Source organism: Balaenoptera physalus (assembly GCF_965194825.1).
Source record: "Balaenoptera physalus genome assembly, chromosome: 12".
NCBI classification, from domain to species: domain Eukaryota; kingdom Metazoa; phylum Chordata; class Mammalia; order Artiodactyla; family Balaenopteridae; genus Balaenoptera; species Balaenoptera physalus.
This window is the reverse complement of record NC_138897.1, coordinates 49,792,182-49,808,842: the sequence shown is the minus strand read 5'-3', so window position 1 is coordinate 49,808,842 and position 16,661 is coordinate 49,792,182. Positions and strand designations below refer to the sequence as shown.

Genomic DNA, 16,661 nt, shown 5'->3' with positions numbered 1-16,661 from the left:
GAAACCATAAACAAGATGAAAAGACAACCCTCAGAATGGGAGAAAATATTTGCAAACAAAGCCAACTGACAAAGGATTAATCTCCAAAATATACAAGCAGCTCATGCAGCTCAATATCAAAAAAAGAAACCACCCAATCCAAAAATGGCAAGACCTAAATAGACATTTCTCCAAAGAAGATATACAGATTGCCAACAAACACATGAAAGGATGCTCAACATCACTAATCATTAGAGAAATGCAAATCAAAACTACAATGAGGTATCACCTCACACCAGTCAGCATGCCATCATCAAAATATCTACAAATAATAAATGCTGGAGAGGGCGTGGAGAAAAGGGAACCCTCTTGCACTGCTGGTGGGAATGTAAATTGATACAGCCAGTATGGAGAACAGTATGGAGGTTCCTAAAAAAACTAAAAATAGAACTACCATACGACTAGGCATATACCCTGAGAAAACCATAATTCAAAAAGAGTCATGTACCACAATGTTCATTGCAGCTCTATTTACAATAGCCAGGACATGGAAGCAACTTAAGTGTCCATCAACAGATGAATGGATAAGGAAGATGTGGCAATATATACAATGGAATATTACTCACCCATAAAAACAAACGAAATTGAGTTATTTGTAGTGAGGTGGATGGACCTAGAGACTGTCATACAGAGTGAAGTAAATCAGAAAGAGAAAAACAAATACCATTCACTAATACATATATATATGGAATCTAAAAACAAAATAAAATAAATGGTTCTGAAGAACTTAGGGGCAGGACAGGATTAAAGACACAGACATAGAGAATGGACTTGAGGACACGGGGATGGGGAAGGGTAAGCTGGGATGAAGTGAGAGAGTGGCATGGACATATACACACTACCAAATGTAAAACAGATAGCTAGTGGGAAGCAGCCGCATAGCACGGGGAGATCAGCTCAGTGCTTTGTGTCCACCTAGAGGGGTGGGATAGGGAGGGTGGGAGGGAGACGCAAGAGGGAGGAGATATGGCAATATATGTATACATATAGCTGATTCACTTTGCTATACAGCAGAAACTAACACACTGTTGTAAAGCAATTATACTCCAATAAAGATGTTAAAAAAAAGGACTTTGATATGATGTAATATATGATATAATTATAGCAAAGTATATACAGATATTTAAATGAGTAAAAAAAAAAAAGGCACCAATAATCTTATGATATTCTGGTACTGTTCTGAAAAAAATATAATCAACCAAGGAAGATATCAGAATTTATTATGAAGAGGGATAAAGGCACAAACCTTTGTTTTCAGAGAGATTTACAGATTTCTGTAACTTCCAGTGTTTGCTACTACTTGATACTTGTACTATATGGAATTCCTTAACACCTGCTTCACTCTATCAAAAAGAAATAAAAGAGTCATTCAGGATTGAGGAGCACTAACGTAGAATATTGATAACATTATTCTAATATAGAATAATGAGAATGACACTGCTACCAAAGTCAGTATCAATTAACATAAGATGAAATTTTTATTTTGAAATAAATTAACAATACATTTCAGAAATGTAAATTATTTAAATCCCTCTATAAACATTCTTAAAACACATAAGTCATCATCTTATTCACGAAATAGATTTAATTATAATATACTCCCAGTGGCAAATTTTTAAATATTGAAAGGCATTCAGTTATTAGAATCTATTATAATGAGTTATTTAATATAGCAAAAATTATTTACTGTCAATTTTTAATCAAAATCATAGCACTTTTATTTCTTCTGATCTTTCTCTCACATTCCTGTTAAGGCAAAAAGCAACAAAGAACAGAATCCCAATATACAGTCAATGTACATAAAATTATTTAAATTGCATACATTTTTTATTCTCCTGAATAGGAGCTAATTTGAAATTATTCACATGTTCTTACTCTTACAAATATTCATTTTTTGGTAAGATCACCGAAGTATCAGCACACAGACCTTAAATGTCCTAAAATGAAGTGACCATACAAATTTATGAAGCTAAAAGAAAAAAGACATTACAGAAATAATAAGTAACATTTCAAATAGGTATCTAAACTGAATCAATATGAAGCTAAGATTCTACGTTAATAAGACAACATTTCCTTCTTCAAGAATATTCATTTTGATATTTAGAGTACATAAACAGGAATGATAAAATGTTTGAAATGCTTTATATAAAGGAAATGGTACTGTTGGAAATGTATAAGTGAGGGGTTATCAAGTTAATACTGAATGTGAAATCCTAACAGAACTTTGTAAATTTCAGCACATCAAAACACATCCTCAATGGTGAGACTAGAAAGCACTTTATGAGATCTTTTTTGGGTTGAATTACTGGTATATGGCCATATACCATATGATTATATACTATATTAATACCACTAGATCCTTTTATTTGAAGTACTGAGGGATAAAATTACAAAGCAAATTGAGAATTAACATGTTTTTACATTCTATTCTATATGAACATTCCTAAATTCCTAGCTCATGCTGTCCTGTGAAGGAAAAAACAATCATTACGAAAAACAAAGGATACACTTAAAATATGATTAAAGACAAAATTTAGTTTTAAACCAGCTTACGGTATTGGTATTTTCCACATCCACAAAGACTAGCATATTGCCTCCTCTGCCCTCCTCATCTTCAAGAGAATTACTTCTGCAGACAGTGGCTCGCACATTCAAAGATCGACTGGTACAAATGACTGCCGTGTGTCTTAATATTCTGTGACTAAAGAAGTAAAAATTACAAATTTAATCTAAGACCCTCTCCCAGTGTTATGTTTCTCTAATTCCAAATAAAGCTTTTTAAAACCTATTCACCCTCAGGACAATTTATACTCTAAAAAAACCAAGACAGATACAATAAGGTAAAATTATCTAGTTAGCCTAACATTAGTTCAATTCTTTATTCTCAGTTTGGAAGAAAACTATTAGTCTCCCTTTTTCCCTGCTCATCAAACTCAGCCACAGTGTAGTACATGAAAATAATCATCATATAGTCGTCTTGATTATACCTCGTCTTATAGTAGTTCCAAAGTTAATGACTGAATGCCTACCAAGTAAATGCCAAACTTTCACCTGGCATTTAAGGCTCTCCACAATAGAGCTTTACAATTCAACCTTTATTCCCCTTTTATACATTTTATACTGTAGCCAAACTAATTATATGCAGTTCATATTTCCCAACTTGGAAATTTTCATTCATATATACAGTTACTTCCTGGAATACCCACTACTCTCTTGCCTATCCCCTTTGATCCAAATTCTGAAATCTTTACTTTCTTTGGAAGCTCATTTTACCACTACTACATTCTACAAAGCCTTAATGGATTGCTTTGGCCAGAGAACTCTTTATCACCTTCGCAAGGGGAATTAACATTTACCGAAGACCTAAAATGTACCTGTCCTTACAAATATTATATCTTTTTGTTCTCACAGTAAGCCTTACAAGATATTTTATTAAATTTTAAAATGTAGCACTATTATTCCAGGTTAATTTTGTAAAAATGACAACGGCATTATCATAAAATACTCTACTGAGCTACAGGCTACAGATCCTTGTGTAAGTCAGTTAGGTTTGATTTCTTCAGCAATGCCCATAACACCACCTAAATCATGTGCTCTGCAAATACATACATTTTGGGAGGCAGGGGAGGGCACTAGGGAAAAGGAAAAGTAAAACAGAATAATTTTCTTTAAAAAGGATGACTGTAGGAAAGTTGTCTTCATATACAAATGACACCCTGTTTTAATACATGATACCTGTGAATTTCATTATTATGTGATAACTCTGGCCATAGTACTTAGCTGTATCAAAGAATCATGAAGTTTATAGAAAGAAGCATGAAAAATATTAATGTAGCTTAATTTTTTCCACTTTTGGCTGCTTAGAACTTACAGTTAGATTAGGGACAACCTCAGATATAAACTTCATGCATAATTTGGAAGGGAGTAATTTCTTAGTAAACTATGACATATGTTAACAAATATCAAAATGTTTATTTGAATGGGTGTATATATATCTATATATATTAGACACAGAGGTTAAACCTAAAAAGTTTTATAATACTCACCGTATTTTAGGCTGCTTTTTAACACTTTCATAGTAAAACAAAAAGTTAATTTCATGGACACCTTCTTCATCTGGCCCACGTAACCACATTGGTAGCTGAACTGAAGCTCCAGGCAGAAGAACAGTGTCAGGAAGGGGAACAGGAATCACCTCTGGCTGACTTCCTATGCCAATGCCAAAGTCTACAGAAGAAGCTGATGATATGAGTGCTGTACACACAGAGGTAGAATCTGTCACAACAGTCTTGTAAGCACTACAGTTCTCAGAAGCTGAGGGACTTAGTGGTGTTAGAACAGCTGTGTTACCACCAAAAGTAAAGAACTCTGGACGTTTAGAAACAACCTTCAATCCAGTAAGAGGACATTTGCTGACATTGACAAATTCTACATATGCTTTTCGGATTTCTCCACAGAGAAGTCCTGTAGGAAAATGTATAAAGAACACCTGCATTGGAGGGAAAAAATATTATTATATTGTCTGTTAAAAATTCTGAACCTCTAATTAATAACACTTTAAGATGCTGTATTTCTTTACTACAGGTTTACAAGTATTTTATTAATTCTCTTTGATACCTCCCTGGGTATTTGGTATTAAGAACTCCATTTTAAAAAAGAGGATGAGACAGAGACCAGTTTCACTCAGTAGCAGATTTCAGAGTTATGAATTAAAGGTACAATGTCAATAACTAGAGGGCCACCGGCAAAACTTTCACAACTGTGTAGATTATGGACAAGAGAAGCTATAAGTAATTTAGCGTGGTTACATGAACAATGATCAGCTGTAAAACCCTTAACATTGTCGACTTAAAAAGTAGCTCAACTATCTATTTATAAATCATTAAAATGAAAAGATGCACAATAGGTCTTAAAAGGGAAAAGCATATAGATGCATGATTCCATATGTATAATTTAAAAAGCTGGTATCTTTGAACATCCGCAGGCTTTCAGTAACCTGTGTGGAAGCAAAACCTGATCTGACGAATGGAGGCTCTTTATAGCCTTTTCCATTTAGTGTGATATTCATGTGGTTCACTCAAGCCACGTTAATGTGCTTGATTACCAGGTGCTGCCACAAACCCAACAGGGGTCACATAATGCTTTAGATAAAAACACACATGTATATGCACAATTTCTAAAAATTAAAAAAAAAAAAAAATTGACTTCCAACACATGCCTGGCCTCAGGATTTCAGATAAGAGATGGAAATACGGGCTAACGAAATCATCCAGTAAGTCATTTGCATTTAAAAGATCCAGAAGAATAAATGTCAGAAGTACTCTGACAGCATCTAAGAAAGGAAGAATATAAAGGTAACAGTATGAGGAATAAAGTTACAGCTGGCTGTCCCAAAGGAGTTATGAAAGTCCAGTGGAAATATCTGTGTCTTTTAATCTAAGATTGAATAGGACTTCATTATGGCCGTATTCTTAAGGAATCAGATAAAATCTGGGAAAATCAGAAGCTTTAAAAATGGACATGAGAAAATAAGGGATTAAGGGAGAAATCCAAAACACAGATTAAGAAGATGGGAAAAAATAAACTAAGTATAGCATTATACTGAAGACACTGACGATGTACTAATTAGCTAGTATCAAATAAGCTTAGTCAAATAAGCGAAAATTTGTGAGGGAATATCAATTTTGAGTTGTTCTATCAAAAACAACTGCATGAGTAACAAGTGAAATAGAGTACTGTAAAGACACACTAAAACACACACCGATGCCCAGATACCATCAATAAGGCTACAGCACTGGTAGAATGGGAAGGGTGATGGAATAAGACCAGGGATACACCACTTGTAGGATATTGTGTAATATACCTTCAGAATAAAGGTTTTACTAAATACACTATGTTGACTCTAAGGAGAACCAGTGTATCTAGCTTTTACTTCAAATGCACTGTTGCTGAAAGTCCTTTATTTTATTTTATTTATTTTTTGGGCGGGGGCAGCTACACTGGGTCTTAGTTGTGGCACGCAGGATCTTTTCATTGCAGCACGTGGGCTCTTGGCTGCGGCACACAGGCTCAGTAGTTGGGGTGTGCGGGCTTAGCTGCCCCATGGCGTGTGGGATCTTAGTTCCCCAACCAGGGATTGAACCCGCGTCCCCTGCACTGGAAAGCGGATTCTTAACCACTGGACCACCAGGGAAGTCCCTAAAAGTCCTTTTAAACAGGTGGTGTTTTGGACAGCTTCAAATTTTAATGGAAAATAAGACCAAGAACCAGGAATGTGACTTCTACTAATTTATCCTAAAGATATATGTGTGATATGCATATACGTAATGTATAAAACTGATATGCAAAGGTTATTCATTGTGGTTTTATCTGTAACAGCAAGTGATTGCACACAAGTGATAGACAAGTCTGGTTGAATAAACTACATATACACAACTTACTGCCTATGCAGTGAGAACCTGAAGGGGCCTGCTCTTATTTCTGCTTTTCTATGTTAAAATTTATCCTAACAAAATGTTAAAAATTAATAAGTGAAGAAAATGTTTTGGAATGACACCATTTTTTCTCCAACAGAACTTAAATACAAAATATTTCTAAGTAGATACAGCTCATAGCTCACTGTCTGCTTTCAGTATGCTATACACATGAGAGTTAACACATGACACTTTAATTATCTTTTCTCAATGAGTTTCCCTAATTTTCATCCTCAATCTTGTTTTGATAAATATATACTGTTAGAGACTATTTCATCAGATGTTGTAGATTGATTACTTCTTTCACTACTCCCTTAAACACTTCAAACTCTATAAAATATTTCTGACATAAGATATTAGGAATGGGAATATTCTATGATTTTTTTTTACTAATATTAAAGTATACTACTGTTCATCCAAGTATAATATAAGGTCTCTTAACTAACCTCCATCCTACCATGTCTGTTGGATTAACCAAATTCTCTAGTATTTCAGTAGAAAATACTAAGTGATGTTTATGGAACTGAACATTAGTAGCTTTTGGCTTTCTACTAAACCCACCCTCTTTTATACCTTAAAGTACAACTTTTATCTGTAGATAAAATCTAGGCATATACTGTACTTAGATTACTTGACAGTTTCCCTTAGCTTCTCACTCTGAAGAAACCAAAACTGGAAACTTAAAATGTCAACTTATGGATGTGGAAGAATGCATGAAAGATGAAATGAAACTCATATTAGGAAACCCATACCAACACAAAGAACTCATAGAAAAGACCGCTAACCTAAACCCACACCCCCAAAATAGTAAATAAATGGATATTTGTATGTTTTCAATTAATGTTTAGGGTATGGATCTATTATGGTTTTTTTGGTTATTCACTTTACAAGCTTTTTTGTTTAATTAACCAAACACCAGTTGCTGTATTATGTAGAACAAGAGGTCCTCTGCTCTAAAACACCCTTTTCAGGGAGAATTGCATCTATAACAATAAAATTTTAAAAACAAAACAAAACAAAAATACTATAGTATGCAAGAGGCAAAGTTAAGTACAGAACCAGCAATATCAAAAACAAGATGAATGTAAATTTAAAGACTGTTGAGGGGCTTCCCTGGTGGCGCAGTGGTTGAGAGTCTGCCTGCCAATGCAGGGGACACGGGTTCGAGCCCTGGACCGGGAAGATCCCACATGCCACGGAGCAACTGGGCCCGTGAGCCACAACTACTGAGCCTGTGCGTCTGGAGCCTGTGCTCCGCAACAAGAGAGGCCACGACAGTGAGAGGCCCGCGCACTGCGATGAAGAGTGGCCCCCGCTTGCCACAACTAGAGAAAGCCCTCGCACAGAAATGAAGACCCAACACAGCCAAAAATAAATAAATAAATAAATAAATAAAAGAAATTTTTATAAAAAAAAAAAAAGACTGTTGAGTTAAATAGAACTTAAAGTCAAACAAACTTAAAGTCAACTGGTTCAACTTTCCTCATTTTATAAGTGAAGAAACTTTCCAAGATCAAATAATTAGAGATGGGCTTATGAAAAGCTAAGCTCTATCCTTAACAATGTGTGCCTGAGAAGCATTGCACTTAAAAACCATTGGCACATTTAACAGTGTTAATAACTGAAGAACATTTAACTGATATGGTATAATGAAAACCATAAGCTAGGAGAATCTATAAAAACTAAGTATTTTGGTATTCTCTACTGATTTATCTCAAAACTTTAACCAGAGAGGTCAGAATCTCCCCTTTTGCAAGTAAGCTCTAGCAAATTCTTGCATATACAATCCTAAGCAAAATGTTTATTAGTTAGTGACTTCTAAACTACAATGGTATTGAATAGCCCTAAAATAACATTTGGATCCCAACTCATTTCATCTTCAGTCTCAAAACTCCTAGCTATAGCAATGCAATTGTAATAAAAATGCCAATTTTCATTATTGTATTATTGTGGGAACTTGCAAACTTGGACAAAAGTGGCACAAGTGTAAGAAAAAAATTATTATGAGCAGGCCTCGGCTTGCCAAATTAAAAAAAGATGATAAACAAGCGTATGGAACTGACACAAAAACAGAAGAAATGTCAAGGAGAATAGGTATCATCTGCATAATATACTTTCAGGATTTTAGTATATTAGAAAGATGCCATAATAAGTTGCCAATATTCAATTAATGGTAATTGGGACTAGAAACAAAGTTTGATCCCTACCCCCTGACATTCAGAGAGTATATTCCCTTGGATTTCAAAGCAAAGACACTAAACAATAAAACTATAAAAAGTTTTGACTACGGAAGTCTCTGTAAGTAAATATAAAACTTAGAAGCAACCGAGTTAAAGGACTATCAGTTAAGAATGATTTAATATAAGTTAAAAATCTTTAAGTGGTGAAAGACACCAAATCAAAGTTAAAGTATGTGCAAATATTTATCAACCAGAAACTGGCACTGCCATCAGTCTTTAATGAGTCTTTTATTTGCCCTATACAACTCTTTAAATGCAACATAATTAAGCAAGTGTAAAATCTGGGCAGAATACATGCAGCTCAACAATACCTTTCCCTCAACACACACACATCACCGTTTTCATGAGCATGTTACCTACCCCACCACTATAGGATTAGTACCCATAAAATCATCCAATGAGAAAAAGGAAGTAACACCAATTAAAGGGAATCATATGGACTTACAGAAGAAAAAAATCATACGGACCAAAAAAATGAAGATTGACTAACCCTGTTATCAAAGAAATGCCATTTTGATTTGCAGAAGTTAAAAAAAAAAACAAAAAACCTGATAGTATCCATTACGGCACAGACATGAAGCAATGGGCACTCTCATTCTGAAGGAAAAGAGTCAATTCCTACAGCCTTGCTGAAGGTAATTTTATAGTATATTGCATGATTGACCCAACAATTCCATTTCTAAAAGCCTAGCCTAAACTAGAACATGAACAAAATATGTAAATAATGTTTACTGCAGAACTGTCAGTAATGATGAAAAACTAGAACCACACTCATCAATACATAAATGATTAAAATACATTATAATGTATCTGAATAAAGGAATACCTTATCTAGCTGTTAAAAAAGAATTTTACTGATTGAAAACACAGACCAAGTTTTGTTGTTAAAGACAAAAAGCAAGTCACAGGATAAAATGTGCAGTATGATTACTAAAAATATATATAAGTGTACAGCGAAAGGTCTGAAAAGAGAAACATCAGTTTGGAATCACTGGCACTTTCTGAAGGTGAATGACTAAACTTCTAACTCCCCTACTAGGGAAACCTGAGGATGCAGGAGGAAGGCCCTCCTTCCAGTGTTCACACTTATACCTCATGGCTGTGCCACTGGCCTGCCTCTCAGGTAAACACCTGATTCAAGGTGGGCCATAGTTCTTTCCTAGAAACTTGAAATTTGTAATGAAGTGGCACAAAGACCAGAAGTTGTAAGACTGAAGTCATATCAAAAGTAACGCTTTCTGGGCTTCCCTGGTGGCGCGGTGGTTGAGGTCTGCCTGCTAATGCGGGGGACACGGGTTCGAGCCCTGGTCTGGGAGGATCCCACATGCCGTGGAGCAACTGGGCCCATGAACCACAACTGCTGAGCCTGCGCATCTGGAGCCTGTGCTCCGCAACAAGAGAGGCCGCGATAGTGAGAGGCCCGCGCACCGCGATGAAGAGTGGCCCCCACTTGCCGCAGCTAGAGAAAGCCCTAGCACAGAAACGAAGACCCAACATAGCAATCAATCAATCAATCAATCAATAAATCTTTAAAAAAAATAAAAATAAAAAAAAAAAGTAACGCTTTCTAAAGGCTTTACGAATTCCCTGGAGCTGCTGAGTCCTTATTCTTCCTTGAGACCTACTGTTCTATGTTACTTTAGTTTCCATGAGATATTCCAAAATCCTTCAAACTAAATAATATTGGTGGGGGGAGGCGGGTTATGCTACCCAGCATCAGTTTCTATCTTTTGCAACTAAAAGATGGCATGAAAGTATGACAAGGTGGGATACAAAGAAAGTGAAGGGAATATTGGTTTTATTCATATAAAAATTATCTATATTGCTTAAATTTTTTACAAGAATTAACTCCTGTATTTTTATGTCCTACCCAGAAAGAGCCATTGATTTTAATAACAACCAAAGTGTTCTTTCAGAAGGTTTTTCTCAACTTCCATTAGTATTTTGAGGATTATATCTTACAACCTGACTGTGACTTAATGCTAATTTGCATGATTACCTTATCTTTGCGAATTACATCTGTTCAGCATCAGCTTTTTTTTGGCTGCACCACACAGCACGCCGGATCCCAGCTCCCCGACCAGGGACCAAACCCGCACCCCCCACAACCCCACAGTGGAAGCACAGAGTCTCAACCACTGGACCGCCAGGGAAGTCCCCAAGAATTTAAAAGTGCAACCAAAGTCTAAAATTAATCTACCCCAAAATATCATACCAAAGTCTAAATCAATAATACCAAAGTCTAAAATTAATCTACCCAAAATATCATCCTCACCTTACAGATAAATTATTAAGTGCATGAAATTTTAAAAAGTGAAATACCTCCAACAGTGGCATTTCCTCAGTGATTATGGGATCTAGACGTCGATCAGGACCATATTTAATAGATGTTTTCTCTTCTTTTGTGTTGTTAAGTCGAGGACCTTGAATTTCTAAATCCTGTCTCCCTCGGACTGACATACTCAAGGAATGCTTTCCTGAAATAAAAAACAATCAACGCCCTAAAATAATTTGGTATGTTAACTGATAACAATCTAGCCTGAATATATGAATACTGTATGTTTCAGATTATTTCTAGAAAAATTCTAGACAATTACTAATTAGCATGGTTAATCAAAGAGTTAAGCATATTTTATTTCCATGCTTAACAACACCTATTGCATGCTGCTTATTTTCTCATTTTATTAGGATTTACTTACTTTGCAGAAGGACTACTAAATAGGAAGTTTTTGAAACCTGTATTTAACCATAATGGCTATTAACCAAAAAGATCTATCTGACAGAACAGCTACTCATATTCAATATATATATTAATTTGAATTACTTCTGGATTATAAATAACTACATCTTCTTAATAGACTGCACAAAGAAAATTAAAGATAGTATAGGTAGCTTTCTCAAAATTAAACTCACTTAATAATCATGTGAGATTTTCCTCAAAAGCTTCCACACATTGCATGTAGGTGTGAAAAAAGCCAGGGTGTACAATTATATTTCCTGCAGGAATACTTAGAGACTTTAATGTGCTGAAGATCACCGTGATACTCCCAGACCAGACACACAATGCAGCATTTCCCATACCTCATCTGACCCAGATCCCTATTAGCATTTTACATAGTAAATAGAACTACACTAAAACTTCAGAAAAATTCTGCTATAAGATGCAATTTAATAGTTAATTCAGGTTCTCCTCCCACTAATGTCATAAAATAACATATTTATTAATGCATATATTTGGTACCTTAAATGAAGCAATTAGATACAATTTATTGACAACCGTAACTTTGTGGTACTCGATTAAAATCCTAGGTAGGTACAGTGGGAAAGGAAAGAAGCTTCAAAAAGTTTTTAACACTCAGTTTACTTACTTAAAATATTCAAAAATTAGCAAGATTATTTATAAAAGAATCTTGTCTGGTGCTTTTCAACCAAGAATTACACATATAGTACTAAAATGCATAAACACCATACTCAACTTTAGTGTCAATTACACATATAGTACTAAAATGCATAAACACCATACTCAACTTTAGTATCAATTTTTTGTTTATAATTTTTGAATTCTTATGGATTCATTCCACTTCTGTATACTTTTTAAAAAATGTTTTATTGAATTATCCTAGATATGCAGGCAAGTAGAAATATCCAACTGAAGGTTAAAAGGACCAACAAATTTTCCAAGTGTTCCCAAAAGATTTCCCAATATAATCAGCTTTTGTAAATGCTAAATTCAAGTCTGCCAATGACTATAATTTGTTAAAAAAAATAATAAGACTTAGCTACTAAAATTAAGAGATAGAAGTGATGGATTTTATAGTAAACTCTCTCTCTAGCATCTTGTCAACTTAAACTCAAATAACAATTACAAGGTGATATTAGAAGGGTTCCATGAAATTAAAGGGCAAAAAAAAGGCAAACCATGTTAAACATATATCTGGTAGTTTTACTCTTCAAAACTTTGTAAAACTTACCATCTGGTGCACCAAGAATATCAGCTTAACTCTAAATCCTACTCTTTTTACAAAACAGATGACAGAATTTAAGGTGTTTCACATCCAATGATATGAAAACACTGGTCTTTGGTTTGCATATTCAAAAAATAGAATATATTCAGACAATTTTTGTAGTGGCAGCAGACATCTCAACCAATGGTTAGAATATATTTAGTTAGAATTTACTAAATTTGGATCAATAACAAAAAAGAAAAATACATAGGGTAGAACCAAAGAATTATCAAAAATACGTCAGAAGGGAATAAAGTTGTTTATTTTTGAAGCAATGGCAGTTAAAAATAATCCAAATTATTCATTCTTTCATTTGATTAAGTGCCTTATTAAATGTACATTACACTTATTTTTAAAATACCTCATTTTTCATTTTATTCTATGGAGATTTAATTATTAGTTTCTATAGCTTTACCTGTGTGACATCCAGGAAGAGCACCAATGCCATCTACTGTCATGGAGCCCTGAATAGTGCCAAGATTATAAACAACTCCCAGAATATGCAGCTCCCCTATGTGATGGGGAAAGAGCTTTAGCCTTGCCTGTGGAGATATTTAAGTCACTCTTATTACCTGTTTTCATAGTCTCTTAAATAGTACAATACCTAAATTCTATAATGTTGCAGAATTTATATTTAATATCAATATAATTTAATATCAATATAAACTCATGACCTAAACTTAACTATCAATTGATTTCTCTTACTAGAAAGCATTTTCTTCAAAAGAAATTTTCTAAATTCAGAAGTTATGGGTCTGGATCCTCATCAGTACTTTTAATAAAAACCAAAATATTCTGGTCAACCAAATATCATATGAAATTACAACACTCATCCCAAGAAGAAAGCAAAAACTTTTTTCACCAGGCTTCTTAGGAAATTAACAAACTAAAGGCCACTGCAAACCTACTTTCCCAATCAATTTCCCCCTGTGCAATTCCAGTTTCCTAATATTCCAAATTTTAGTTTTTAAGAAAACTGGAATATAAAACAAACTGAATAAATGGATTTTTAAAATTTGTTTTCATCTTACTTTTAAAGACTTGACAGAAAAATAATGAAAAAATTACCACTTTAGATTCTTCACTATTAATTAAGAATTCTGAAACAACTTCAGTTCCAATCATTTCAGGTTCACCTTTTACCTGAAAAGTAAATTATGTAAAATATACATTCTAATGAATAAAGTATCAGATTATTAACATTTCTATGTATCAATATTTAAGAACAATAACAATAGTTATAGTTAGCATTTATTAGCTTTTCACCATGTGCTAAGCAATATGCAAAGTGCTTTGATTTCACTCCGGCAGTAAAGTCATGCAGTAGTAGGCACTTGATTTATTTTACTTTCATTTCATTCAGTCCAATTCAACTGCAGAGGATAAGTGATCTACTCAAGGTCACAGCCACCAAGAAGATAAAATCTCAAGAGATACAAGTTCAGTTGCTCATTGCAAAAAAATGGCCATTTAATTTAATCTTGCAATAAGAGCAAATTTTTTCATCTTTTACTCCGACCAGCCTCTTTTTCCAAACTGGCTAATTACACATGGAAAAAGTAATAACAGCTTAAGTAGGATACATAAGATTGGTGGACAATAAGGGCAGTGCGGGAGAGCAAAAAAGTCCTGTCTCTTCCAAAAGCAGAGCTAAAGTTGGCTCACACTGGGGGTAAACTTAATCCTCATAAACCCTGTTTAACTTTTACCATGAAATTAGCTAATTGACACAAGAAATAAAAATTTCATTTCCCTAAATTCCAATTCAGCATCTTAGTCCATCACCAGTAGAAGCTCATGAAGAAACCCGAAAAGTTTGAAATTTACAGAAAAAAGTGCAACTTCATTATACACAATGACAATTTTCACTTAACTTTAATAAACCTCCTTTAAAACCTAATATCTTGAACAGACTAACACACATCAAAAACTAATAGATCTTTTAAAAAAACTTTTCCAAGAGTGAACAACTTATACTCTTCTAATTTGTATTCCAGGCAACCAAAAAACATTAGAAAAATTACTGAGGTTGCTAAAATTCAAGTCAGAATAGAGCCTGGGAAACCTCAATCTTTCAAAACTATTCACAATAAGTACAAATAATCACAAAATGTCTTCAATGAATTTAAGCAGCAAGACTTAAGACTTAATAAAGCAACCTTTAAAAAACTGAAAACGCTTCAAGAGAAATAGTTTAAATAGTTTAAAGTTAGTATAACAAACATCTTCTTTCAAGTTCTCTCTTCATAAATCAGCACCAAAATATTGGGATACTTCCCAATTTAAAAATAATTTTTACCACATTATTAAAGCATATAGCAAGGTAGTATAAAGAAGTATAAGTAACATAAAAGATATTGGTGAATAAACTAATAAATAACTAAGTAAAAAAATGTACTCGCCCAAGTTATTTCTGTTACAATCAGCTGGGTAACAAAATCTCCTGCCTCAAAAATAACTATCTTAAATATATAAAGAAATTATTAGACATACATAAGAAAAAAGATAAATATAAATGAAAGTTATGACAATTCACAAAAGAAGAATTACAAAAACAAGAACTTCAACTTCACTAGAAATCAATGAAATGGAAAATAAAATAGTAAGACAGCATTTTTCTTAACCTATAAAATCGAGATTTTTTTAAATAAATAAGAATACTTAATCTTGCGAAGATGAGATACCCAACCCCATATACTACTGGTGCAAAGCTTGCTGGTATGACCTTTTGGGAAACCAAGAGTATTAAAATATTTATTCCCTAAAATATTCTAACTTCATGGCTAGGAATTTTTCCTACAGAAGTAATCAGGATAAAAAACTATGTACCCCAATTTTCACCAATGAATTATTATAATAGTAAACAAATGAAAACTTCCAAAACTACTACCAATGGAGAGAGAGTAGAATAGCTTACAGACCATTCGTGTTATGGAATATTATACAAAAATGAAATATTAATATATTTAATACCAAAATATGCATATAAATACAGAATGAAAAAAGCAACATACATAATGAGAATCCCACGTATGAGGAAAAAACATACAAATGCAAATGATTAGAAAGGCATACTATAAGTGTTAAAGTAGTTAGTTCTAAATACTGAGAAGACAGTGAAATCTAAGAAGCAAAACAAATGAACAAACATAACAAAACAGAAACAGTCATAGATACAGAAAACAGGTAACTGCCAGGGGGTGGGGTGGGAGGAAACAGGTGAGGGAGATTAAGAGGTACAAACTTCCAGTTGCAAAGTAAATGAGTCACAAGAAATGTACAATGTGGGGAATATGGTCAATAACTCTGTAACATCTTTGTATGGTGACAGATGACAACTAGACTTACTATGGTGATCATTTTAAAATGTACAGAAATAGCAAATCACTATGTTGTGTATCAGGAACTAACATAGCATTGTAGGTCAATTATACCTCAAAAACAAAAAAACAAATGAACAAACTCATAGAAAAAGAGATCTGATTTGTGGTTATCAGAGGCAGGGAGTGGGGAGAGGGGGAACTGGATGAAAGAAGTCAAAAGATACAAAATTCCAGTTGTAAGATAGATACCAGAAACGTAATGTACAGCATAATAAATATAACTAACACTGCTGTACGTTATATAAGAAAGTTAAGAGAAAATCCTATGCATTCTCATCACAAGGAAAAATATTTTCTTCTATTTCTTTAATTTTGTATCTATATAAGATGATGGATGCTAGTAAACTTACTATGATAACCATTTCTTGAGGTATGTTAAGTCAAATCATTATGCTGTACACCTTAAACTTATACAACGCTGTATGTCAGTTATATCGCAATAAAACTGGAAGAAATAAATGCTGAGAAGACAAAACAGTTTTACTTCTATCCTTATCTTCTTCTGTACTCTCAATTTTCAAT

At 33.8% G+C, this 16,661-nt stretch overlaps 1 protein-coding gene across 7 annotated transcripts in view; it reads right to left on the bottom strand.

Annotated features, from left to right (window-relative positions):
* The window catches only part of TRAPPC8 (trafficking protein particle complex subunit 8), an 89,457-nt gene that overhangs the window by 23,146 nt on the left and 49,650 nt on the right, over positions 1 to 16,661 (bottom strand). For 5 of the 7 annotated variants that reach the window (XM_082415978.1, XM_082415977.1, XM_082415976.1 and 2 more), the window contains 6 exons: positions 13,825 to 13,899; positions 13,172 to 13,298; positions 11,075 to 11,229; positions 4,086 to 4,528; positions 2,593 to 2,740; positions 1,286 to 1,382 (listed from right to left, as the gene is read on the bottom strand). In XM_082415978.1, the coding sequence (XP_082272104.1) occupies positions 1,286 to 1,382; positions 2,593 to 2,740; positions 4,086 to 4,528; positions 11,075 to 11,229; positions 13,172 to 13,298; positions 13,825 to 13,899 (1,045 nt within the window). Of the gene's footprint in view, positions 1 to 1,285; positions 1,383 to 2,592; positions 2,741 to 4,085; positions 4,529 to 11,074; positions 11,230 to 13,171; positions 13,299 to 13,824; positions 13,900 to 16,661 lie in introns of those variants that run through there. The other 2 variants (XM_082415981.1, XM_082415982.1) reach the window with 2 other exon arrangements.